Source organism: Centruroides vittatus, unplaced genomic scaffold, assembly GCF_030686945.1.
Source record: "Centruroides vittatus isolate TY-2023 unplaced genomic scaffold, ASM3068694v2 contig_1322, whole genome shotgun sequence".
NCBI lineage: Eukaryota > Metazoa > Arthropoda > Arachnida > Scorpiones > Buthidae > Centruroides > Centruroides vittatus.
In genome coordinates this window covers 95425-121750 of record NW_027120842.1, presented here as the reverse complement: position 1 = coordinate 121750, position 26326 = coordinate 95425, and the positions used below count along the sequence as shown (strand labels likewise).

Sequence of the window (26326 nt, the reverse complement as noted above, 5' to 3'; positions counted from 1 at the left end):
ATAATATTCTAACAAATTTTTATGAAATTAACATTCTAAAATTTCCTGTGATGTCAAAGTCTACCATACTGTTAGGCAGATTTTACTGTAATTTGTTAAGTGGGAAGACTTCTTTATAACATTTTTTTTTTAACACAGAAAATCAATAACTTGTTCAAAATGGAAACCTGCTAACCGAGAAAAAAATATTCAGTACCATGAGAGTCTAGTTTACACAGGTTTTACTGTATACGAATTTCATTCTGGTTTCCATTTAAAGGGGCATCGTCGATTGAATTCTGTTGAGTTTATCTTTTCAACACATTTGATGCAACTGGAAAAGTACCGTAGGTATTGTATACAACACTAACACTGTAAAAACATATTTTCAATAAAAACAATTTAAAACTTAAGTTATATGGGGATATGTAAATATAATTTATTTAAGTTATAATCTCACAATTCACTGTTTAATATTTCATTCTACCCATTTCATGACAATTTTGTTTGTAGGATAATGTATATAAACATATTTAAGTTAATTAAAGCCAGAAAAATGTGAGCTTGGAAAATTCTCTCGCACCATGGTTTTAGTGGATAGAGTCAAGCTATTCGGACTTAGTATTTTTCGATAAAAGAAAGTACTTATAGGCTGTAGCCAGAGTTGGATCCACAGGAAACACCTTCGGCATTACATGCAAAACTTTAGTGTGTTCTTAAAATAGAATGCAAGAAAGATCACATATTGCAGTTATTAGACAATATAAGATAGAAGGTATATTATAATAGAAAATTCTTACCTGTAGCGAAAAAACTGTAATGTTAACAAAATTGCAGAATCTGAAGTATGACCGTTTTCTTTCAGTCAGAAATTTTAAAGCATTTTGAAATCGTAAAGTTAAATTATTGCCTACCGAAGGAAGTAATCATATCATTTAATTCTTCCATCAAATTGCTTCTGTTGCACACATTATGTCCAGGATAAATAACTTTTTTCAATATTTTTTGGCATTTCTAATTCATCTGTACTAGGCTTATTTCTTATAACACTTTAAAAAAAGCATTTGTTGCAATATGAGAGTTAACAAATTAAACCTCCTACTGAATGGTAGAAGGGTTAATTTTGTTAGCTCTTTAACATCCAAATTATTTGGGAATTTAGCTATAACTGATAGTTGGAACAACAAATTCAATGGGTTTAACTCGAAAACAAGTAAATCTCCACATTAAATGCATTAATGTAGATAGCCATTAATAATTTTTAGTGATGGCTCATTTGTTAGGATCACTCAAATGATTCCTTTTTTTGGTATGTTTTAATCTCTCAAGAAAAAATTGACCCCTCTAAAATTTTTAAGAAGGCCCAAGAGGTTTTGTAACTTTTTTTCTTAATGTATAATTAAAATTTCACACTAAAAACTGATTTTTAACCATAAGGACCACATAGGAACAAGGAAACAATGCACTAGACAGGCAATTTCATATGTTCTGTAGAAAAACAATAACTAATTTAAGGAAGTTATATAGATGACATGTTGATTTGTTCCCAAGGTGGACAATTGGTAGCAGTTTGTTTTTAAGCATAATTATTTAAAATAAATTATGTACACTAGAACTCTGATCACAATAAGTAACCATAGTTTTTGTCATAGGCATTTTCGTGCAGTCTCTTTTTGTTCTTATCGACCTCGACATTTGGCCGATAAAACTCAATTTTTATCAATTTAAAGTAAAGTGATCTAATCTTGTTATAGCAAGTGTGCAATAGATGCATTTTTAAACATCACGGTTTCCATGATGACGATAATGCTCATGGTAGCTGTCGGTCGGCCTCATATTTAATAGGGTGGCCAGACGTCTGGCTTTTGAGCGTTCTGTCCTCCGTCCGGTGGCATCTCGAGCCGGACATTAATTTGTCCTCCTTTTTGGGGTTCGCCTAAAAATAATAATACAGTATTTCAAAAAGTAAGAATTTTTATTTTAATGAAATTAATAAAAAATTAAAATTGAATCTGAGTTTTAAAAGAGATCAAACTGTAAGAAATGTAGTGAAGGGTAACTGTTTTAGGGAAAGATTTCCTGCCAAAAATCCCACCTCTAGAGAAACTGTTTTAAGATTTGTCGGTCATTTATACCAGATAATTACTATACTTAAAATGAAACTTCCAATGTTATAAAGTGAAAACTCTATCTTCACACCCGTACTTCCAATGTTATAGTTTGTACCTCGAATACCTCAACCTGATGAGAAATTCACTTATTGTGCTGCATGCACGCGAGTATAAAGCAGCCTGTACAAATGATACAGCAAAAATCTGGCTTTAAGACATTTAAAGCCAGATTGCTGATATTCCTTTCTTCAATTATTCAGTAGCCATTGTTAGACAGTGCTGTTACTTGTTAGTTTTCCACATTACACACGTGAATGGTGTCCTTATAGCATTAAACGTTTATACAAATTTGAATGGTTTTTTTATGAAAACCATTAAACTGAATTCTTAATTTTTCTCCTGTATGTCTGCTTACTGACATAACTCTCAGTGGATTCTTTTTCTTCTGTAGTTATGAAAAAAAGCCTCAATACTTTTGTGATCTTTAGAATGTAATATCTATTCAAAGAATACTTCTTTGAGTGTCTTGTCTATACTGATAATCAGCAATGTAAGGCCAATTTGGCTCTGGCCACATGTATCAAATGAGTGAAAGCACCAGTATTTTTTTTACTGTATTTATTATATTAATAATTATGTACAGTCAAAAAATAACTTGATACTCCCTGTTTATACATAAGTCAGAAACCATAGGAGTCATGTTGATCTTTGTTTATTGTTTTTATAGGTAAAGCATGGTGCTGAGTGAGGAACAAATTTATTTTTATGATGGCGACAGTAACAGTGCTGAGATTTTCATCCTAAAGAGAACAGAGGTAGGGTGGGTGTTATATACATATTTTAGCATAAAAAAACCCAAATTTAAGAAATCAGTGATTTTCATTGAAATGTAAGCAGAGGGTAATACAGCAAGAACATGTATTTACTTGGCAAATAATTCACATTTATAGAAACCCTCTGATAATAGTCAATAGGCTAAATGTAGACTCAAATAAATTATTCCAGGGTGGATGAAATTTTAGGTTGTGCTGGCATCCAACTTTGCCCCACCATAGCATCATCCATGAATAGGGACCAGCAGTCAGTAAGAAAGTTTATCAGGCTGCATCCAGATTGTCGTGCGCGATTGGTGGGAAGTCTGGATGCAGCCTATTAAACTCTTTGGCAACTTCTCGCCGTTTGCGAGTCTCCTATTAAAACAACTCTAATTCATTTCGACACCATGCCATATCTGTAAAAAAAATAAATAAAGACTAACTCAACTCCAATCAATCCAGACTCACGGAATACCTGTATATCAAACATTTTACTTTCAGACCATAGGCAACAAATTTTGTCACTGTCAATGATCAACAGCTAACATTAAGCAGGATAGACTAATTAGTGGAAATTCTGATTTTGACTCATAGTTGCAGCTATTTATAAATCTGTAATGTGAGCAAATATTAAAAATGCTTATTTACTTGATGATAACTATACCTATTGTAATCAGAATTTCAGTTTTGCAAATCTATTTTATGTTTTGGGACATGCTAATCATAATAATAATATAGTTTCTTCTCTGAGGAATATGACTTCAAATTATGTCTTTTTGCATATAGATACGATTATTAGAATTAGAGTGGAAACTTATCACTAAATCTGTTGATTGTACCACCATGAAATTAGATCACATTTATGTAACATTATTGAATTTTCAGTAAATTACTTTACCTTTAAATGCAGTGCTTGGCATACCCAAACCATAAAAACAAGTTTCTGGATTATCCACAAGACCCCTGGCTCCATAGTTTCTATATAGGATTGTTTATTGTATCAAATATTTTCTTGCCTATTTTATTTCGAATTGAATATAGCAAGATATATGCAGTAAAATAATTTATCTTCAATACAGTTAAGCAAGATAGTGAACTAATTGTGAAACTTTGCAGATTAAAAATAATGTATCAATGATTTTTAAACTTCATTCTGTGGGTACTAAGAGGATCTTTTCATCAAACCAATTTTGGGTTTGGCCAAGTCCACAATGGGACTAGACATATTCGACAGATCACCTCCAAATATTCTGAGGTTTCTTGAACTGTCTGAATTTGATCCCGGGTCTCCCAGCGTGGTAGATTGCCACCCTAGCTGCTCAGCTATCAATCTGGAAGATCCAACAGATTTAATTAGGTATTCTAGATCCTTTATGGGAAGGAATTGTTTTATCTTGCAGCAATTTCTTTTCTAGAACAGTTTAATAATCAGTTATAAACCAATTGATCAGAAGGAGATAATTATATTATTAGCCCATTTACATTCCTATAATCAGGATGCATATTAACTCAGCATTGATATGACAATCAAACTAATACAAAATTAACTTATATACTGAGATTATTTATGTGCAATTTTCACATGAATTTATAATATTAAGTGGACAATCATAAAAATTGTGAGACCATATAATTTCTGGAAATTTGCAAGTGTTTGCTATAATGATTAGTTTTTAACTATATAACAATATCCCTGAAGTAAAATAAATAAAATAAGAAAACTATAAAAATTGTCAATTCAAAAACTTTATTTGTTTATGAAAACTCATTTCAAAACAAATTATTCCCAACCGTCTGCGGCGGCTGCACCCCAATCAGTACTGGCCGGTTGATTGGCCCAGTCGGATGACGTCTCTTGTACCGACCAATCTTCGCCCGGAGGGAAGTTTGTAACGGGAGCTGGGGCTGGAGCAGCAGGTTCGGTAGACCACTGTAAACAAAACGTCAAATTTTATCTATGGTTCAAATTGATTAAATTGCTGATTGAGCTTTTATATAAATTACCAAGTACATAAAAATTAAAGGGCTACAACAGTTCAGTTTATATAGCATAACTTCATGCCCAACTGAACAGTTACATTCCTAGAGTTAAAACACTACTTTTTTATAATTAATACTTATGAACAACTCACATCAGTTACTTCTGCTGGTTGTGGAGCAACATCTGCAGCACCCCACTGGTCTGAAAATTCTGAAGGATCTTTAAATGGTTTTATATCAGCTTGTACTTGAGCCTGTTCCTCCTTTTCAGCCTAAGAAAACATGAAAAATGTTAAGCTTTATATTATTAAATATGATAAATTTTATTGACAATACTCACTTCTTCGGGATCACGGTAAAAGTATAAATCCACCATGACATCCCACTTGGTCTCGTAACTCACAGTTCCTCTTAGTCTCAATACTTGTCTAGCAAGCATCCACCACATTAAACCAATTGAGTGTATACCCTAAAAAATGAAAAATGTTGATAAATCATGCCTAGAAACAGTGCGTAAAATTAATAATGAAGTACTAACCTTGGTGTTGCAAGGTATGGCAATATCTACGTATCTAAGCGGAGAATCTGTGTTACAGAATGCAATGACCGGAATATTGACGTAAGATGCTTCAGTCAAAGGCTGATGATCTATGCGAGGATCGGTTACTACAAGAAGTCTAGGTTCTCTAAATGCAGCCTGAATCTGATTGGTGAATGTTCCTGGAGTGAAACGGCCAGCAATAGGAGTGGCTCCAGTTGCAGCGGCAAATTTCAACACAGCACGCTGACCGTACGGCCGAGCGGAAATAACGCAGACGTCTGCTGGATTTTCAATGGCCACAATTGCCCGAGCAGCCAACAATAGTTTTTCCCAAGTTTTCTTCAAATTAATCAAATAAACACCTAACACAGGATAAAATTAAATATAAAAAGATAAAAAAAAAACCATTATTACAAGACTGGAAATTTACCATCTGCTCTTCTTTTGAACACATACTGTTCCATTTGAAAATCGAGATTATTTGACCCAATATGGGTACTTGATGCCAAAAATTTCGAAACATCATCGTCTTTAAGAGAAAGCACGCCTAAACCTCCTGACATCCTTCGTTGTCAAAGTGTAACGACAGCAACCTAACGAGAGAGAAAAAACTTAGTTTTATCTTGAGGAAACCGTGTTTTATGTTTTCTTTCTTGCGAAGACACAATGCAGTGACAGTAGATTTAAAACACTGGGCAAATAAAGGATGAAAATTTGCCCAGTGTTTTAAATCTACTGTCACTGCATTGTGTCTTCGCAAGAGAGAAAAAACTATTAATTATAAAATTGTGCACCCACAAGATGAAAGATAACGAAATAAAATACATTTAGTGTTAAATAGAGAGTACATTAATGGTTAAATATTTAATTTTGTTTGTTACTGCCATATTATGTTGCATATGTCAGTACAAATATCGGTTCTTAAAATAAGTTTAAATTTGAAGAAACTGAATTGTCTTTTTTGATTTATTTTTTTTTGGAAAAATTACTGTCAGCCATTTTAATTAAAAAGTTTAAACTGTCAATCAAATATTTTATCACAATCTTGGGAGATTAATCATCATTGTAAATATTTGAATCCAATGAAAATGTATTCTCCCACCCTAGCTGCTCAGCTATCAATTTGGAAGATCCAACAGATTTAACTCATTTAATTAGGATGGAATTCTGTACAAATATATTTCCTATTAATACTGCACCTTCTACAAGACAAACTAGATAAAATTTTATCTTATTTAATATGTGATAAAGAACTTTTTTCTAGGTATTAAATATCTTGAGTTAATAATTAAACATGAATGGATGGATGGATGAGTAAAGGCATCAGCTTGCCACAGATCCTAAATGACGACAGTGTGTTTTCCATCACATTCAATGATTGCCAAAGCATTTACAATATGAACGCTTTGGCAATCATTGAATTTTTGTATTATGTACAATTTACATTAGGCTTAGCATTATTCCATGGCTTTCTGCACTTTTAGACCAGACTTGTTGTAAAATTGTATATGCAGAATAAAATGTTAATTTTTAGACATCAGCAGCAGAATTTATCACTTTTGTTAAGGAAAATATCAAAATGTCAATGGTGAATCAGCCATTCATTCATATTGAGGAAAAAAAAACCAAGACCATATCCATGCTTTGGTCCAGGAATTACAACTTACTTTAAAATTATTTTCATACTTCTCCAAATACTTTCAACAATTTATTAAGCTTCATAGGCCTCTTTCTTCAACACAATATTAGCAGTTCCTCCATTTGGTAAGATTCAAGCTCCAAATGAGGGAATTTTCTACTCCCCTTGTACGAGCAGAAAAGTCAAAGGAACCATACCTGTGCATGCAACCCTTTGCAAGATATTTACCTGCAAAAGTCAGTTTTTAATATGTATCAGTATACTGCCTATTCTCCATGCCTCACGTTGTCATCAAGGCCCGCTAGACTCTGAATATAGTCGTGCACGGGTACCACAGGGACAAGTTGGTAGAGGATATCAGAGGTAGAGTACTGGAGGTGAGGCATGCATGACACGTTGCACTAAGGTGGGTCCAAGGCTACATTGGGATCCTGGGCAATGAGCATGCTGACCAACTGGCCAAGGCGGGGGGCCCATTTGTAATGAGGGTGGTGGAATCCTCGACTACATACTGGCAAGAGCACTGGACTCAAAGTACAGTAGGTAGGTCAACCTATGCCTTCGTGCCTGAACTCCAGTGTGTTGTAACTGGCTTGCGATGCAGATACTGACCTGACACGGGAGGTTTCCCCATTTCAAGCCCAAGTTTGGACAAGGAGACGGTAGCTGCTCCCGTGGGTATCCTTGCAGTGACGCGAGGCACTACATACTTGACTGTCCCCTTACTGAGGATTCTGCCGAGGGGCTGATCAGGTTGACTGGTCTAAGCCTTCTGAACAAGTACTTCGAACACTAGCAGCTAGTAAAGGAAACTTAAAGAAACTAAAGGATTTGATGGAAAAGGTAATAGGTCTCTTCAACCTATGAGCTCAGTGGATGCACTAGGCAGGGCCCCTTTTCTAGAAGGGACCCCACTGACCGTCATTGTGAGCAAGTCTCTCATTGGTAGAGAACTTCATGTGCAGTACAGGCTGCACCAATAAAACATATGTCCAAGTAATAGGGTTGGACTTGAGAGAAAGGAAGGTGATGAAGATTGGTGGTCCCTTTTGGGTTGAACCGGAACCAGAGCCCAAGCATTAATCTCAGGTTCAACTTAAAAGAGTCGGTTAATGTTACCTTAGGTAGCCAAGATGGCGGCTCGCCTCTAATTCCAGCAAGGAAACAGTGGGACACACATTCTAACCTAACCTAACCTATTCTAATAATTTTGTTGGTAATGATTATAGTAATTTATTAGAATAGGTTAGGTTAGGTTAGAATGTGTGTCCCACTGTTTCCTTGCTGGAATTAGAGACGAGCCGCCATCTTGGCTACCTAAGGTAACATTAACCAAAGAGTCTAGACCCAGTAGCTGGCTATCAGACCAAGCCTATGATTAAGACATAGTCTCTTTGTAATCTGTAGTGCCATTAGGCAGGGCAGAGGCAAATTACTTATAGTTTCTTATATGAGGCTGTAGTCATGTGCTTCGATGCCCACTATTGCTTGCATCTCAGCACCCAAGTGGGGTGAGCCCCACATCCCCTAAAACTATATATCATCAAGTGGGCTACTCAAAGTCGGCATAGTCATGTGAACTAAACAGTTAAACACAATAATCACAGCGGAGCAAGATACAATCTTACACGACCCGATTTTGGGGATTGTATCTTGCAAAGGGTTGCTTGTAGAGATATGATTCCTATGAGTTTTTTGCTCTTATAGGTATGCTCTACAGCTCTGATAAGATCCCAATGTCTCATTCAGAGCTTGAATTGAGCTCTCTGTTCTGTTCAAACTGTGGCAAGTTCAATTTGATTGGCCAATACCGTTACGACAATGACAAATGTTGAATATCGGCTAACTTTCAAACAACGAAAGAGCAACAATAACAACTAGTGTGAACATTTTACAAAGACAAATGATAGAAGCATCGGTTTTTGTCATTGTTGTTGGCAGTGCGAATGGAGCATTACTACTCAATATGACCCCCAAATCAAATCCGGGCATCTCCAGGAAATTTTCACAAGTAGTTTGTTCTGGATATGTCGGGATCCATTCCCTACTGTCCAACTGCTTGTCGTGGAGATTGGACAAACCTGCACAGTGGGTTCCTAACAGTAAAAGGGGAGGGCACCAAAAAACTCTTGGGCTGACCCTGATTATATTTTAACAAATTCATAAAAATGTACAAAGACTATAATAATAAATATTTTAATTAATTATTCTCCTCAAACAGTAAGAATAGTTTGAAGATTTTCATTTTAAACGCAAAGTTTCTTTTAGCATTTCGCATAAGGTAACATTAAGTTATAAATTTTATAGGACAAAAGCGACCACGTGGACGTTAGGCTTAATGTACGTATGGTGAATTTTGTCGTTTTTCAGACATTTTTAAGAATTTATATTATATTTACAATCTGAAATCACAGAAAAAGTAATATTAATAAGAAAAAAATTCATAATTTGTCCGAAAATAACGCATTAAATCACTCCAAAGTTTCAAATCATAAACTTACGATAAACAAGATGCCGCAAGAAGGTTCGCCTCCCAGAAAATGGACGGTAGACAACGTGAACGAGATTAACTATTCGTGGCACGAGGAAAAATAACTTAAAACGGATAAAATCGTTAAAATTATAAACTATTAATACAAAAATACGCAAAATTTAAAATAATAAACATCAAAACCAAATAAAAAATTTAAAAAAAACTTTAATAAAAATAATAAATAAAAAAATCAATCGCTCGTTCGTACGTCGTTCACCAACGTAATTGCAAAAGCGATAACGTCGTGATTTATACCTTAAATCGCCTTAAAAAACACCACATTTAAAATAAACGATTAATTTCAATAACGAAAGCGTTAATTTAATAAATTTCGCTAAAATTTAAACGAGATTTAACGTTTTAATTTCACTTTGGCCACTTCAAACGAGCGGTCGAGAGGGTGATTGATAAAGCGGTTAGATAAATGTTTAGATTCGGTGAGGGGACGTAAGCCTAATAAGTCCAGACGAGGAAATAATAATTTCCTTTTATATATTACAGAAAAAAAGGTTTCGAAATATAGAATAAGAATCGAAGGCAGCGGGTCGACATGCACCTGCCAAGTAAGGTTTTGTCCCGTTTAATTTCTATTTAATTTAGTTATAATTTGTTTATAAAGTGTTGTGGACCAACTATAAATATTTGTTACTTGTCGATGATGTAACCTTTTTTCTTGTATATTTTTTTTGTTTTTTTTTTCTCTCTCCGTCTACGTCTTGCCTGTCGTGTTTTTCGAAGATTACCGTTTGCAGGTAAGAAAATGGTAGCCTTGGATTATATAAAATGTCTGGTTTGACCAGTTTGTGTATCCTACTGGATCCGTGCTTTGTTGGTGTCATGTCGGTGAGTGTGCACTTTGCACTCTCAGACTCTAACTGATTGTCATTCGGGTGAAAGATGCGGTCTCGCCAGGGTTTCTGCGGGAGCCGACGGGGCACATGCACCATTTGCAGGGTGGTTGGATGCGGCACGTGAAGGCAGCGGCATCTGACCACCTTCGGCGTTTCTCTACTGGCATCGGTTGGTGTCGAACAAACGGACGTGTCGTTAGGTTTTAATGATGTGGCAGATCGTCTGGCAGTTGTTAAAATCAAAGCGGGTGCTACTGCTCTGCTCTGAGGAACAGCAAAAAGATGTCTGGAGTACCAGATGCAGAAATAATTGGCGACTGCAAATTGAGGTTTCGACCTTATCTTTCCTTCGTTAGAATGGGTGAAAAGAAACATTACGTTAATGGTTTCTAGATGTGGAGACTAATCTAGGGCAAGGATTCAAAGTGTGAGGGTTGTAGAAAAGTTTTTCTGACACAAAGGAAAATGGATGGGGGTGTCAGGCATAAGTTTATGGAACCGAGATGCGGTGGCTCAGAAAAAGTTTGGGAATTGCTGTTATGGCCGGATGATGCGACAGATTGTTCGGCGTTGGTTAAAAAAGCCTGAATGATGCAGCTGATCTTCGGCATTAATTAAAAAGCTTTATTGTAGCCGGATAATGCGGCAGATCATTTGGCATTAATTAAGGTACCTTATAGCCAGATAATGCAGATCATTTTGCTTTAATTAAAAAAAGCCTTAGTGTAGCAGATAATGCAGTCAATCGTTTGGAATTAACAAAATCTTGTTATATTCATAGCCTGATAACACAGTAGATTGTTTGGCATTAATTAAAGATATTTTGTTATGGCAGATCATTCGGCATTAAATAAAAATGCCTTCTTATAACTGGATGATGCAGCAGATTGCCAGAATGTGGGGATTGGTTGCTAGTTGCGTTGATGCCTACTTAATGGTCGTGCTTGGAGTAAAGGACGAGTTGGTGTAGCTTACTAAATTGTGGTTTTGATTTTTACGAAAGCTGATGCATTAATTAAAACTTGAGTTTGTGAAGTTATTCTTTATATGCTAATGTTGATTGGTATGGATGAATAATTCTTCATATTTATGTGAATAAAATATAGCTACTTAAGGAAACCAAATTTTTCATTAATGGAGAAATGTTTCAGGCCTTTATTTAGTCAGACTTTGACTGTATTTTATTGTTAAAAATATCAAAATTGTACCAAGCTTTGCAGAAATTTGTAATTTATCATAGTTTTTATGTTACAAATTCATTATTTGCTTGTGTTTGGATTGGATTATTGATCATTTCTGTTGATTTTAGAAAAGTTTACTTCAAACAACATTACAAAAATGAATATTGGCATTTGAATATATATTTTCAGTTTTTAGACAAACACAATCCAAAAATTTATATTATTATTTCTTGAAGCTACAATTATTTATGCTAACTCTATATTTGTATTACAGTAAAAATTCTAAAAAATAAAAACAAGCTAGGAAGAAATTTCTTTCCCCTGCTAAAAATAGAAAAGCAATTGTCAAATGTTCTTCATTTAAAAGTTTTGATATTATAAATAACATAATAAATATTTTAAAAAAAAATAGTATTTGAATATAATTATTAATGATGTGTAGAATCTGAATGCTGAATTTTCTACTGCACTTTTTTTTTTAATATTTCAGTGAAAACTTCTGAAGATATGTGAAGAAAAACTGTTTTCCTAATAAGGAACAAAATTTTTCATGTTCTTTTATTACATTTATAGTGATTAAATCAACAATGCTGAGTATGCAATTATTGTTTTATTGTACGTGGACTGATAACACATCTGGGCTGGCATCTTTTAATAGAAAATAAATCACACCACCAACACCAATAATTAGCAAAATGAAAATTTTTACTGTAACTAACAGAAAAATCTTCATTTGACATAACTGTCTCACCTGAAACATCTAGAAATGGTAGAAATCTTTGTATGGTAGAAAGCCTTTAGGAGAGGGATGGCAGTTAACGTAAGGGAGACAGACTATTTTGTCAGCCTGGAGAGTAACTGTTTATGATGGCCTAATTCAATGAAGCGATATATATGACAGTCACAACTTTGTGCACTCGATCGGTAATTTAAAAAACGTTCTGTTCTAAGATTTTAATTTTTTTGTACTTTCATATAAGTTCTATCAGTTAAACCAGACAATGTCTGTTATATCTGTTATATGTGGAAGAAAACATCACTTACAATAAAAATTTTTCATTTTGCTGGTTATTGGTGTCGGTAGTGCGATTTATTTTATGTATTAAGCTCGTAATTTGATTGGTATCAGGTATTACTGTGTGGAATTTGTTGTATGATGTAGGGTTATAAATTTTTGTTAAAAAATAATTTACCCTAAAGCATTATATTAGTCCCTATCCTAAAGATATATCAGTGCCTAATTCCAATAAATATCCCAACTCTTTAATCACTTTTGAGTTTCTTTCTTATGTTTATATCCATGGAGTCGTATCTCTTGCATCGTTAGAGAGAGAGGAAAAAAAGAAAAAGAAGGATTAATTATAAGAATATGAAATAAGTTCTATAATTAGAATTTATTTCATATTCTTTTATGAAATAAAAATAAAAATTTTGCTGTTGTGTTTGATTAGATAATACACATTAACTTTAAATATTTGCCTAATTGAACTACAGCTTTCAAATTGCAGACCTATAAATTCCCACTGTCATCCATCTGTTCATCCATCCTTTGTTAATATCAAGAACAGTGTTATATAGATGAAAATTAAGACCAAATATGGAAAACTTAGGGTCGGAGGCCCTGATCAACTGTATACAAATTTCCTGTCTGGACCAGAAGTTGTGTGATTTTAACTAAAGTTAGAAAAACCTGTGAAATTGCTGTATTTACAAAACTAACAATACTCTGCACATTTGTTTCAGAATATCTGCTTATCATCTTGGTGACGTAACTGAAATAAAACAGAGGTCAAAAAACACACTAAAGCCATAATAGAATCTCTATACCTATTTCATGTTAGCTTAATGTGTTGTTTGATTTTATCAATGTTAAGTAGTAAAATAAACATGTTATGATAGATAAGTTTCAAGATTATTCTCATCTTAAGCAATGAAATAAAAACAAATTGCCATTGCTTTTTTAATTGGCAAAAAATATTACAAATATTAATGTTCCAGTTCGAGATTTTTATGCAATTATTTGATAATTATTATTTTTTTCTAAGTAATAACAACTAGGTTAATTTTTTCTTTGAGATTAAAAAGATGATTTAAAATAAGATAATTAGAATACAGGTATTGCTTGATTAACATGGTTAATTAATCCTTCAATCCTATTGCATATATCAAAAGTGTACTAATCAAAAATACGATATCTATGTTTTCTTATTTAAGATTAGTTAAAATTTAAAAAAAAATTAATTTTTACAAAATATTATTCATCTTAAATTTTTTCATATTTTAGCATTTCTTTAAAAATTATTTGTCCATAATTTTTCTGAGCTATTTGTCATGTAAACCTATCATGTAAATTAATTAATTGTTAACATCGGATTTGATAGAAACTAAGAAGTGGATATATAATAAATGGAAATTTTTTATAAAATTACATTTTTTTTGTAAGTTGAATTATATCTTTAACTTTTTATATAATCAATTTATTTAAAAGACTGCTTTTAATGTGAAAACAAATATATTTATTATTTGTAGTATATCGTAATATATATTTTATTATAAATATCATTTATTGTAGTATAAATAATAATTATAATGGTTAAAAGCTGGTAAAGCAGCATAAATTAAAACATCTGCCACATATGTAAAGGGATTGCTACAGTTAATTTTGCATGTTAATCAATTCCGTGTTAAGTAAAACTACATTAAGCAAGGGAAACCTATATTGCAAAAATTTTATAAATTTTCTGTGCTTAAATTGTTTAAAGTTTAAATTATACTTGAGATATATAGTAGAGTTCAGTAAATATTTATAAAACAATTTGTTACAGATAATGTAAGATTTCTGGATACTTTTTATTGTTTGTAAATACTATCTTTCTTTAAAATAAACATCAAACTAATGCTCAGATAATTTACATTATATTATAATGATCTTCATAAATGCTTATTAAATCATATGCTACATTGTCCCATTAAAAGACTAAAATAAGACATATCATCTTACTATCTGATAATGTAAAAAAAGATGTGAATTTGGTAGAAGTTAGTGATGTTATCTTCATGTAATTTGTGATAACATGTTCTATCAGTCTGCAATGTAGGCATATAAACATAGCAGTTTCACAAGAAAGAAATATACCTTCTTCAATTACAGCAAAATACTTTAATTTACAAACATTTTCAGCTATTTTCTGTTCCTACTCTTGTTTTCTGGCAAGCATTGTTAACCAAATTTGACTTACTTAACTGTGCTTCTATGATATCATCATGGTATGTGCTATCCCTCTGACTGTTAAGCAGAAAATTTTTTCAATTGAACTTTTATCACGGACCCTTAAAAAATCGCTGTAGAAAATCACCACCTTATACCTGTAGTTAAACACAGTTTTTCTTTTATTGTCACACAATTGCATACACAAGGCAGCAATTTCTGCCTTGATGTATGCAATTGTTGGTGCAATTTTTGGTGACCTGATGTTATGGAGGTCTTATATGATTGCTACAAAGAGGTAGTCTTGACATCAAGGATGTTTGACAGTTATTCATGATGTAAAGAGGCAAGTTACTATGATCTTGAATGCTTGTCTCTAGGGTTTCTCAAATGGGATTCCGAGATCCCGGTCATTTTTTTAACCCGGGAAATTTTTCTTATCTCCGGAAAATCCCGCAAATTTTTTAAAAATTCACTTTTTTCTTATTTTATGTTAAGGTTGAGGAAATTTTGCAAATAGAAAGTATCATTAACTCATAAACTGTCAGAATACATTTGTATTTATTAATTTTAAAACTACTTTTTAGTTTTTTTTAACTTTTGTTCATTATAGCAGGTCACAAATGGTCAATAATCAATATGTAGCTTATTTGTGGCAGAACTCTCAAAATTCTTTACCAGTAATATCTGGAATAAGTGTGCTTATGCTAAATTAATTTTTAACCATGCTTAGTAGCTTCAATAACTGCATAATGCCAAGTTGTGCAAATTGGGCAAGGGTACAAACAAGTACGAAGTCTGCAAGTATGAAGTTTTTCTTCATAACCTGATTATTAAAGACAAACAAACTGCCGAATTATTGGGCTATGATCTTTCTATTAATGCAGCCGAAGGTAGACAAATCAAGAATACTAGAGAACAAAAGAAGTACTACAATTTCGAAAACGAACTAGAAATCTTTCAGGATACAGATGAAAACACATAATATTTGTCTTCTCTTAAATGCATTAAACACGATTCCAATCACATCAATTGAATCGGTAAAGGCATTCTCGGTAGCAAGACTTTTCATTACTAAAATAAGAATCAGATTGAGTGATCAGAGTATTGACCATCTTTGCTTTTTAAAATCTTATAAAAATTTACAATATTTTGTATTATATTTTATTTAAAAAATCAAAAATTACCTTCTAAGTTAGAAGTTTGATCTAAGTTCATTTTTTTTTAATTTTCAACTCAATTCAAAGGCATTTTTGTCGTTGCTGTATGCAGTTTCCAGCAAACTTTAATAAATTTTTTCTATTTGTGAAAATTTCTACGTAATTCAAAGGTAATTTTTAATACATATCTTATACAGCATTATTAATATGATTTTGGAGGATGCAGAACGTATTAAATTACTTTAAAAAACGAAAAATAATTAAATCATTTGATTTCATGACATTTTGTATATCTTAAAAATAATTAATTTTGTCCTGGGATTTCCTGGCATCCCGGGAAACAGTTCACTTTTATCCCGGAATTCCGGGACAAGCAAAAGACCGGGAAATGAGAAACCCTACTTGTCTCCATAAGATAGCCTGGTGCAATATGACCCTCAACAATTTAAATATTTTGTTGCTTTATTGCTTTATTCTGTGCTTGTAAAATACAAAAATATTTTCTGGTTCCTCTGAGAAAATCCTCAGCCCTCCCATTATTTATTTCCAGATTACAAGTTAGCCTATGCTATTGCAAAGTTTGAAGGGCTCTGTATGGGTAGGGTGACCAGCTGTCCAATTTTTCTACATTGTCCTGTTGTCTCTTATTTCTTTATTTTTATATTTACATCCCAATCAGTATATTTTGAGTGATTTCATTTGATCATTTGAATGAAGTTGTGTGTCTTTATGAAATCAGTTAGGACAACAGCACAAAGGCAGCCACATCTCTATAATCTCACTAACTTTAACTTCAAACTGTTTTACAATAACTTTAAGCATACTGTCATCAACAGTACGTTTGAAGTTATTGTTTATGCTACCAACACCAAAGTATGTGTAACAATTTGTATTGTTTTAGTTTATCTTAGCTTTATTGCTTATACTTCTGAGAATGTAAAAGTAAAGTAACCGTAGTATCATCACAAATTCAGAATAGTAAAATCTACTACATTTTAGTTGTTTATTAAATTCATATTTTTGGATATTAAATTTAGACGAATTTCAGATATTTTTGTGTCATTTTTATTATATATAAAAGTCAAAATATGTCTTTATTAGGCAAAGGGTTCTATACCATTCAATGTATCTGCACCAAATTTGGCATGAATATTCTTTGACACCCTAGAAGAAATACTGTGGGGTTTCTTGACCATCCCTAGAGCTTTCCCCCTCTTAAATTATTACCATAAAACTTCCAATTGATGCCAGGTCTCCTATAAATGACAGCTATTTAGTTAAAACTGCTAAATAGATGCCAGGTGTTGTTAAATTCCTACACACAACGCTTAGGAGTGTTCTATACGTGCTGCAGTAATTTTTCCAAGAGAACCCTCGAAAAAGTTTTTACTACGATATGGGTTCAACTGTAGTATATGGTAAATAATACATGAATCAGCACATCTTTCTGTATTTTCTTTTTCGAACTCTTCATTTTACACAAAGCAGTAAACTAGATGTCAATAGGAATGGCAACCAAGAGATGGAAGAGCAAGCATGATGCTCTTAAGGCTATCAAGAATAAGACTATTAAGAGTGAATTACATTATGTATTGTCGAATATTTGGCATTACCAACTGTGTTAAATAATGTAGAATTTGGATTACATCTTTTCCAAAAAGTGTAATTTTAATTTATCTTTCGATTCAACAGAAATTTCTATATATCTATAGGGAAACATTGGTTAAATTTATACTTTCCAAATTTTTACAAACTTGTTATCAATATTCGAAACTTATTAAATGTTTCCAAGAGATATCATATAAACTGATTCAATATTATCATCATTTGTGTTTATCAGTAATGATTGAATTGTTAGACTAGATTTCTAAATATTGATTTATGAATTTAGGAAGTTTTCATTTCAGATTTTTATTTTCATGACTAGTAATATAAAGCACAATGGGAAATAATTCAGATTGTTAGTTAGAATCTGGTTTAATATTTTTCCATCAAATTATTCTGATAATAGATTAATTAATGAAAGCATCAGAACTTGTATATGGGACGAATTGCGGCAATACTCGAATTTATTTTACGATCGAATCTGGGTCTTTCTTCGAGTAAAGATATTAGTTTTTGATCATTCTGATTAAATCTTTGAAGCAAAACTTCTTTACCAGATTGAGCAAAACTTATTTGTGGAAATGGAAGAAGCAGAATCATCTGTATCCATTGCCATTACGTCGTTTATATAGCATTGGCCAACCTAATACTTCGTTAATGAAGATATTTAAAATAAAGACTAATACTCTCTTTTGTTGTTAAGATTTTAATATTAAATAGGAATTAATGAAAATTCGTGATTACTCTCAATAAGTTTTCTTTCTCGGATGAATGGAACAGAACACTTATTACTGTGAAAAATTCTACAAATTACAATTAAATTAATCCATATTAAATAGCAATCGACTTTTAATTTAGCAAAAGATTTTAACAAAAATCAAATTTTAATATTAATACTTTAAGAATTTTATCATTTATTAAATTTATGCATCAGGATAGTTTAATTGGCATTATCGATATCAAACTGCCAAGATTATCATTTTAAATATCGTGTAGCAAATTATTCATTCGTTCTCATTAAGAATGATAGATTAATGCCAATATTTCAATGAAGGAATAAATTTTGTAATGATAAAAAAATTGTGTCAATATTTTCAAAATTCGTTTTAATACGACTTTTGGACTCTGTCGAGAATGATGCAAGAATATGTTATTTTAAAAGATGTTTATCAAGTATTTTAGAAGCCATTTAGATTATGCAAATGATAGATTTTATTGTAAACAATACTGTTTAATGATATAGCAATTGCAGAACAGCATTTATGGATACTGCATTCATTTCTAAGAGATAATAGATAAGTTTGTTTATTTAAAACCTAAGTGAACTAAGGAATTTTCTTATTTAAGATTAGTTAAAATTTAAAAAAAAATTAATTTTCACAAAGTGTTTGTCTTAAATTTTTTCATATTTTAGCATTTCTTTAAAAATTATTTGTTCGTATTTATTCTGAGCTATTTGTGGATAAACATATTGTGTAAATTAATTATTGTTAGCATCAGATTTGATAGAAACTAAGAAGATAGTAAATGTAAATCTTTTATAAAATTACATTTTTCTGTAAGTTGAATTATATCTTTAACTTTTCACATAATCAATTTATTTAAAAGACTTTGCTTTTAATTCAAAAACAAATATATTTATTATAATTGTTATATAATATAAAATAATATTTATAATGGTTAAAATGCAACAAACTAAGGCACATGCCATATACCTTAGCACAATTTTGTTCAAACTGTGGTCTGCATGATGAGATTTCACTTAAAAATTTTATAAATTACATTAATACAACTAATTAAAAACATTTTTAAAGGTCTTTTGAAACATGTTATAACTTTAGTTTTTCGTTGTTATTTACACACAATGCCAACAGTGGACTGGATGGAAATTGGTTCGGGAATTACTTGTAAACAGCCACAAACCCATTTTTTTCAAAATAATTAGAACCATACTTTGTCATTGTATTATTATTTTCAGGGTTCCTACGCACCTGGAAAGTCAGGGATTTTCATTAGTTTCGGAAAAAGTCATGGAATGTCAGGGAATTTGTCAAAAATTGTCAAAAAGTCAGGGAATTTATCGAAAATTGTCAAAAAGTCAGGGAATTTGTCTCCTTAGCTGCCTCGTTGATTTCGTTTGCTGAATATGGCTGACCAAGCGTAGCCATCTGCAGGTGGCAAGAAGTAATGCTGCAATCTTTAATAAGAAAATATACCAGAATCCGAAATGGCTTTTTCACCGTTCTGAAGCCATATAACTTTACAGTTGTGAATTAATAACAGGATAAACTACTATTATGTAATAGTTTTTAATTTTAATAATTCAGCGATTATAAAAAGATAAATTTGTTAATTAGAATAAAAATAACTAATTAAAATTAGTTTACAAACTTTTAAAACTTGAAATCGTAATTTATTAGAATATTCACTTCAAAATAGCTAAATAGATCAGTAAAAACCGGCAATTTAATTGTTTTTCACATTTAAAACATTAGTGTACAACATAAAAAAATTATAAATAGCTACCCGACATTTACAGTAAAATGCTGGCGCTGATTAGTAGTTTTTTACATTTGTTGTTACAATTTTCCTTGAAAGTACTGTACTGCAAGCATATTTTCCCCCCTCTCCCATTAATATCTGCAACTTCGATACATAGTTTAATAATTAGTTTAACAGAAATGATGTTGGGTAACATAGCCACTGATTTTGGCAAATTTAGGGATCATACCTGTAATAGATATACTGTAGTTATAGTTTTGAAAATCAACTGGATCAGCATTTCTCAACCTTTTTTGGTCCGCGGACCGATAAAATTTGTGAAAAAAATTTTGCGGACCGGTGGTGTTTTAACAAAAAACTTTACTATATATTAAAGAATTACTACAGAAGTAAATTGTAAAATTATCATCATCATTTATACATTATAAAATTTTTATTTATTAAATTATCACTATTTTTTTCAATAAGAAAATTTTTAACGCAGAGTGGTAAAAATTCTCTGCGGACCGATCAAGAATCTCGGACCAGTGGTTGAGAAACAGTGAACTAGATAATCCAATAGTTTAACCAATGTTAACTTGCTTATAATTAATTATAAATTTAAAAAGCTGGTAAATTTTTAAAAAATTAATCAAATGTATTTTAATTTTTTAGTATCTTAGTGCGAAACAACGCCAAAACTATTTTTATAGTTATGTTGCAAAAGAACGAGATTTTATAGTTACGATTCTATGCGCTGAACTTCTATATTTTATTAATGTATGATTGTAATTTCGTTTGATGTTTATTTCTGTATTTATTTTATTTTATTTTTAAATTCTATAACATTAGTTCGTTTAATTAAAATTTGCTATAAAAGTGAGAAAGATGGTTTGTGATATGATTTGCAATAATTATAAGAATTGTAATTAAGGGTTAAAATAAATAAATTTTGTCTGAATTATTAAGAAAATTTTATGAAAAGATGAAATTTAATGCAAAATTAAATAAATAATAAATAAAAATTATTAAAAATAATTATTAAAACTCTGGCTTTACATCGAAACCGAAATCAAAATGGCGGCAACGGAACATTTTTTTTTCTTTTAATGAGTTGCCAATTCAGCTAATTTAGTGGATTTATGAACAATCTAGCTAAAAAAACCAAACAGTTCTAATGGAAACAGTATGATTTGAGTATTTTTATTAAAAAATGTCTAGCTGTAAATTTGAATTTTGAATTGGTTGGCAACACTACTTTTAATTAATATATATGCAGATGCGGATTGGATGTCGTTTGAATGTTGTACTTAGTATTGTGACAAAACAAGTCTTACACATTGCTATCTGATCTGGTTCATCTGTCTTTTAATAATAATGTTCGAGGTTTGTGTTTTTCTACATTCTTAAATTATAATGGCACGGAAACAAACGAGGTTTAATCTCCAATGGCTAGATCCAGCTATTCATCCAGAATTCAATTCCTGGTTAGGAACTGTAAAAGATGATGATACAAAAGCATTTTGCTGCATTTGTTGTAAAGTTTTCTCGTTAAGTAATATGGGAAAGCGTGCATTAATATCCCATGCAAATAGTTCTAGTCATGTTGAAATAAAAAGATTGAAGTCGGAACAAACTTCGCTGGTAAGGTTTTTAACCCCGACAAATTCAAACTCTTCTAATGGTCAACAAAATGTGTGTGAAACGGCTTCTGTTGTGGAAGATAGATCTAAGATCATTAATGAACAGTCTCTCACCAAATCAACATTTCTTAGCAGCACATTGACACCTTTTGTGATAAAAGATGATGTAATAAAAGCAGAGATAACTTGGGCATTGGCAGTTGTAAAGAAAAAGATGTCACTCAATTCATGCTCTGATATTAAAAACATTTTCAAAAAAATGTTTCCTGACAGTGCTATAGCCACACAATTTCAATTGGGTCCAGATAAAGCTTCCCATATAATAAATTATGGCCTAGCCCATTATTTCAGAGAAAAATTGATTGATGCTGTTACAAGTTGTGATAATATTACTATCTCCTTTGACGAATCACTAAACAAAGTTGCTCAAAGAACTCAAATGGATCTTGTGATAAAATACTGGGATGAGAGTAAAGATAAGGTTATGACCAGATATTTAAATAGTGTCTTCCTGGATCATAGTACAGCAGATGATCTTCTCTCTGCATTTCTCAATGGCCTTTCAGACACTCATCTTGATCTTGCAAAAATTCTTCATATCTGTATGGACGGACCAAATGTAAACATAAGTTTTCTGAATAAATTAGAAGATCACATGGAGACACAGAATGTTGGTAAATCATTTGTGAGAATGGGAACATGTGGTTTACATGTAGTCCATGGTGCTACCATGGTCCATGGTTTTAAAGTAGTAGATTGGAATTTGTTACCACTGCTACTGAATTTGTACTATTTGCTAAAAGACTCACCCACTCGGCGTGCTGAATACATTGCTATAAGTGGAAGCAGATTGTTTCCCAAAAAGTTTGGTTCAACAAGGTGGTTGGAGAATGGAGAGTGCTTAGAACGTGCAGCAGAAGTTATTGAATCTGTGAAGACATACATAAACAACAGTACAAAGTTGAAAGACAGCAAGGTGGCTACATTCTTGAGACAGGCACTCAATGACCCCTTTATTAAAGTTAAACTTTTATTTTTTCGGTCAATATGTACACAAAGTGAGAGCTTTCTCACCCGATTTCAGAGCAACAAACCTCTTGCACCTTATCTTTATAAAGCAGTTGTTCAATTATTAATGAATCTGATGAGAAAGTTTGTGAAAAATGACAGGGTCACCGACAAGCAGTTTCTAAAAATAGATTTAAATGCTAATGAAAACTTGGTACATCTTAAGAATTTGGATATTGGTTTTGGAGCAAAAAAGGTTTTAAAAGAATTGAAAGTAAGCGATAAAGATATTCTGTGTTTTCTAAGAGATTGTCAAAAAGTGCTGAAAGTGATGACACAAAAGATTATTGAGAAGGGACCTGTCAAGTACAAATGTGTGAAGGCTTTGAGCAGCTTAGACCCAGAAATTATTAAAATGCAATCAAATGTTGGAAAATTGTATTTCAATGCTTTACTGGAGATTCTACATGATACAAACAGGATTGATGAAAGATGTGCTGTCAAAGCAAAAGAACAGTATAATATACTCTGCAATAAAGTATCCATAAAACCCTATTCTACAAAGTTTGAGGACTTCATATCTGAAAGGAGTGATGATGATGGTCTGGACACATTTTATTGTGAAATTATGAAGGATGATAGGCAACTGCAAGATCTATGGTCTATTATCAAAATTTCTCTTTCTTTCTCACATGGGAATGCAAGTGTTGAGAGTGGTTTTTCGGTTAACAAATCACTGTTGAGTGAAAATCTTAAGGAAGAAAGTTTAGTTGCTCAACGCTTAGTTTATGATGGGATCCATTTTGCCGGTGGTATTGATCAAATAAATATAGACCAGAAAATGTTGTTAACAGTCAGAGGATCTAGACAGCGATATATTGCATCTCTGCAACAGAAAAAAGATATTCAGAAGCAGCAGGCATTGAGGGCTGAAGAAAAAAGAAAACTTACACAACAACTTAAGGATATAAAACAACACAAGAAAATGTTAAGAAAAGATCATGAAAAGGAAGAAAAAGAGATTGAAATGAAAATAAATACACTTGAGGAGAAAAAACTAAAACTACATTAATAGTTCTTCTATTTTGTGAATTGTAATTAATTTTTTATTTTCTAATTATCTGTATTTTGAAAAAAAGAGAATTAATACTAAGAAGTTTCTCTGTATTTTGATTGTCCATTTTGTAAAAATAAAAAGATTTTACAATAAATTAGATACATTTGTTAGAGAAGCTATACTGTAAACTTACACCTATCCCTCTTTATTTCAAAATTGTGTAAAAATAGATTGTATATAATGTGGTTGACAAAGAAAACTAATTCTTTTTTTACATGATCAATTTTTTGAGGGAAAAAATGCTTTATTTGAAAATTTTTAAATTTAACTGTTTGTTAAAATTATGTTGCTGTTTAAAAAAAAGTTACTCTTTTGTTGAAAGATTGGTTTTAAAGTTACATGCTTCTAAGTCAAGAGTTCATTTTAAGCACAGTACAGTACAATTTGTACTGTACATCAAATACCGTTTGTTGATTTTATGCTATCTTGTATTTACTAGATTTACATACAAATAATAATGATAAGTAATGATAAACTAAAAAGCTCATGTTTCATTTGTTGCTTATTTTTTCATTACATTGAAGTTTTGGATTCTATCAAACATTTTTCTACAAGATGTACCAGTATGTACTGTATTTTTTAATGTGGCAGTCTTTGAAACATATCAACTGTGCAAAAAAAAGGGATAGATATACTCAATCAATGTTCACAGTAAATAAAATGCTGTTTCATTATGTCGATATTCCACACCGTAAGAAATGTGAGGGTCAGGGAATTTGGACAAAGTTGGTCAGGGAAAGTCAGGGAATTCAAAACAAGAATTTGAGTAGGAACCCTGTATTTTTTTCTACTAATTCAATCTAAAAACTAAAATTTCAAAAATGCATTTGAACTGCATTTTCTCTGTTTCTATAATTACAGTAGACTCTCGTATAACGCGGGGGATACGTTCCACATTGTAGGAAATCGCTTTATATGGGACAGATCAATTTATGCAAATTCAGGAGTCTGTAAATTGTAACGGTTGCCAATAAATGCGTACGGTATAACCAATATTAACAAAACAGCATCATTGGAACTTATTTGTTGATACTTCCGATAGTGAATAAATGTTAAATAGTGACGTGCATAATTTTATTTTAAGTTAAATAAAATTATTTTCCTCTTATATTTTTAAATGAGTATGTATTATTATTTTTTTTATAAACCGCTACTTCTTTAAACTATCAGCTCCACTATTCATATATAAACAACAGGTAAGTGTATACATTTGCTTTTCTAAACAAAAAATCAGAGACTATGTGAAAATGTTAAATTTATCTTACATGTTATACAGGACTGTTTATCGCGCTGTATGAGTACTAGTCGCAATTTTTTCGTCGCGTTGTACGAATTCGCATTTTACGGGAGCGCGTTATATGGGAGTCTACTGTATTTTTACTTTTATTAGGTTTACTTTTATTGTTTATATTATATTTTGTTTTCTTGGTTTTTCATTAATATATAAAATGCATTTTTTTAAATTTTATGTGACATCGTCGAAAGTTCGAAACTTCAGAATTTCAGAATTTTGTAGTTTGACACCCAAGTCAGGTTTATAAAATAAACTGAAAACATTTGTTTGTTAAATCCATTTGCTGGAAAAGTGCAAATGGTTTTGATTTTACAAAATATTAATTATTTTTAATTTCACAAAAATACTGTTCTGTCAAGGACTGGAATGAAAAACACTGGTCCACGAACACAAAGTTTGGGAAGCACTATCTTAGTATCTTGTATTTTGTATCTATAATAATAATAATAATTGAATTTAAAATTAAGACTATTGGATGAGAAGAAAGTTTGCACTTGACTTAAATGTTTTGTGAACAACAACTTAGAAACTGAGCATCAGCACTGTGTACGTCAGACACTTACATGCAGTAAGACAATAAAATCAAAGATATTGAAATCATGTTGACCAGATGGTCAGTGAAATAAGCAGAGTATCAAACCTTCACAGGTTATATTTTCATTATTCTGCATATAATATATATACACATATACGAAATTGGATGTGTTATTTCTTCTTTAAAATTTATTCTAGAAAAAAAATTCCTTAATAAAACTTTGTCTTAGTGCAGAAGTGGAGAATCTTTTTTAACGAGAAGACCATGTCCTATTTCAGATGTAACTCAAGGTCATTTGATGTACTGCAGATTCATAAGTACTGGTGTATATACATTTAGTACACATGCACTGATATAAATATTACTGAAATAGATGTTCTTATTGAAAGAAATCAGAAGTGTTTTTCAATGTTGATACTTCTAAATTCTGGAATGGTATAACACACCTCAAGGAATTTTGTTGCTGGACACCTGGATTGTCCAGCAACAAAATTCATGGGTAATTGCAAAGAAATGTTTTTGGGCTCCTGAGCTCTGCTTCAGGTTTTCTTCTTTCCTTTAAACAAAACGTGAATCAAAGCTAATGTTTGAATTTAAATTAAAATGCTACGTGTTTTTAATTTTAAAAAGGAGCCTGAGAATGTT

General features: G+C 31.6%; 2 protein-coding genes and 1 long non-coding RNA gene across 4 annotated transcripts in view; 1 reads left to right on the top strand and 2 right to left on the bottom strand.

The window, feature by feature from the left end:
• Nucleotides 1–393: 393 nt before the first annotated feature.
• On the bottom strand, nucleotides 394–2320 carry LOC136990670 (uncharacterized). Its single transcript, XR_010883096.1, has 2 exons — nucleotides 780–2320; nucleotides 394–694 (listed from the first exon to the last, which is right to left on the bottom strand). It is a non-coding gene; the product is annotated as an uncharacterized lncRNA (long non-coding RNA).
• Nucleotides 2321–4635: 2315 nt separating this feature from the next.
• The window catches only part of sta (stubarista 40S ribosomal protein SA), a 69405-nt gene continuing 47714 nt past the window's right edge, over nucleotides 4636–26326 (bottom strand). The window contains exons 1-6 of one of the 2 annotated variants that reach the window (XM_067289077.1): nucleotides 9567–9655; nucleotides 5857–6019; nucleotides 5424–5788; nucleotides 5226–5354; nucleotides 5038–5157; nucleotides 4636–4835 (exon numbers count right to left, since the gene is read on the bottom strand). In XM_067289077.1, coding sequence (XP_067145178.1) covers nucleotides 4686–4835; nucleotides 5038–5157; nucleotides 5226–5354; nucleotides 5424–5788; nucleotides 5857–5989 — 897 coding nt within the window. In that variant the 5' untranslated portion in view covers nucleotides 5990–6019; nucleotides 9567–9655 and the 3' untranslated portion in view covers nucleotides 4636–4685. Of the gene's footprint in view, nucleotides 4836–5037; nucleotides 5158–5225; nucleotides 5355–5423; nucleotides 5789–5856; nucleotides 6020–9566; nucleotides 9656–26326 lie in introns of those variants that run through there. The other variant, XM_067289078.1, reaches the window with a different exon arrangement.
• The window catches only part of Ntan1 (N-terminal amidohydrolase 1), a 38300-nt gene continuing 21975 nt past the window's right edge, over nucleotides 10002–26326 (top strand). The window contains exon 1 of the mRNA XM_067289022.1: nucleotides 10002–10161. The gene's annotated coding sequence lies outside the window, so the exon portion shown is untranslated. The remainder of the gene's footprint in view (nucleotides 10162–26326) is intronic.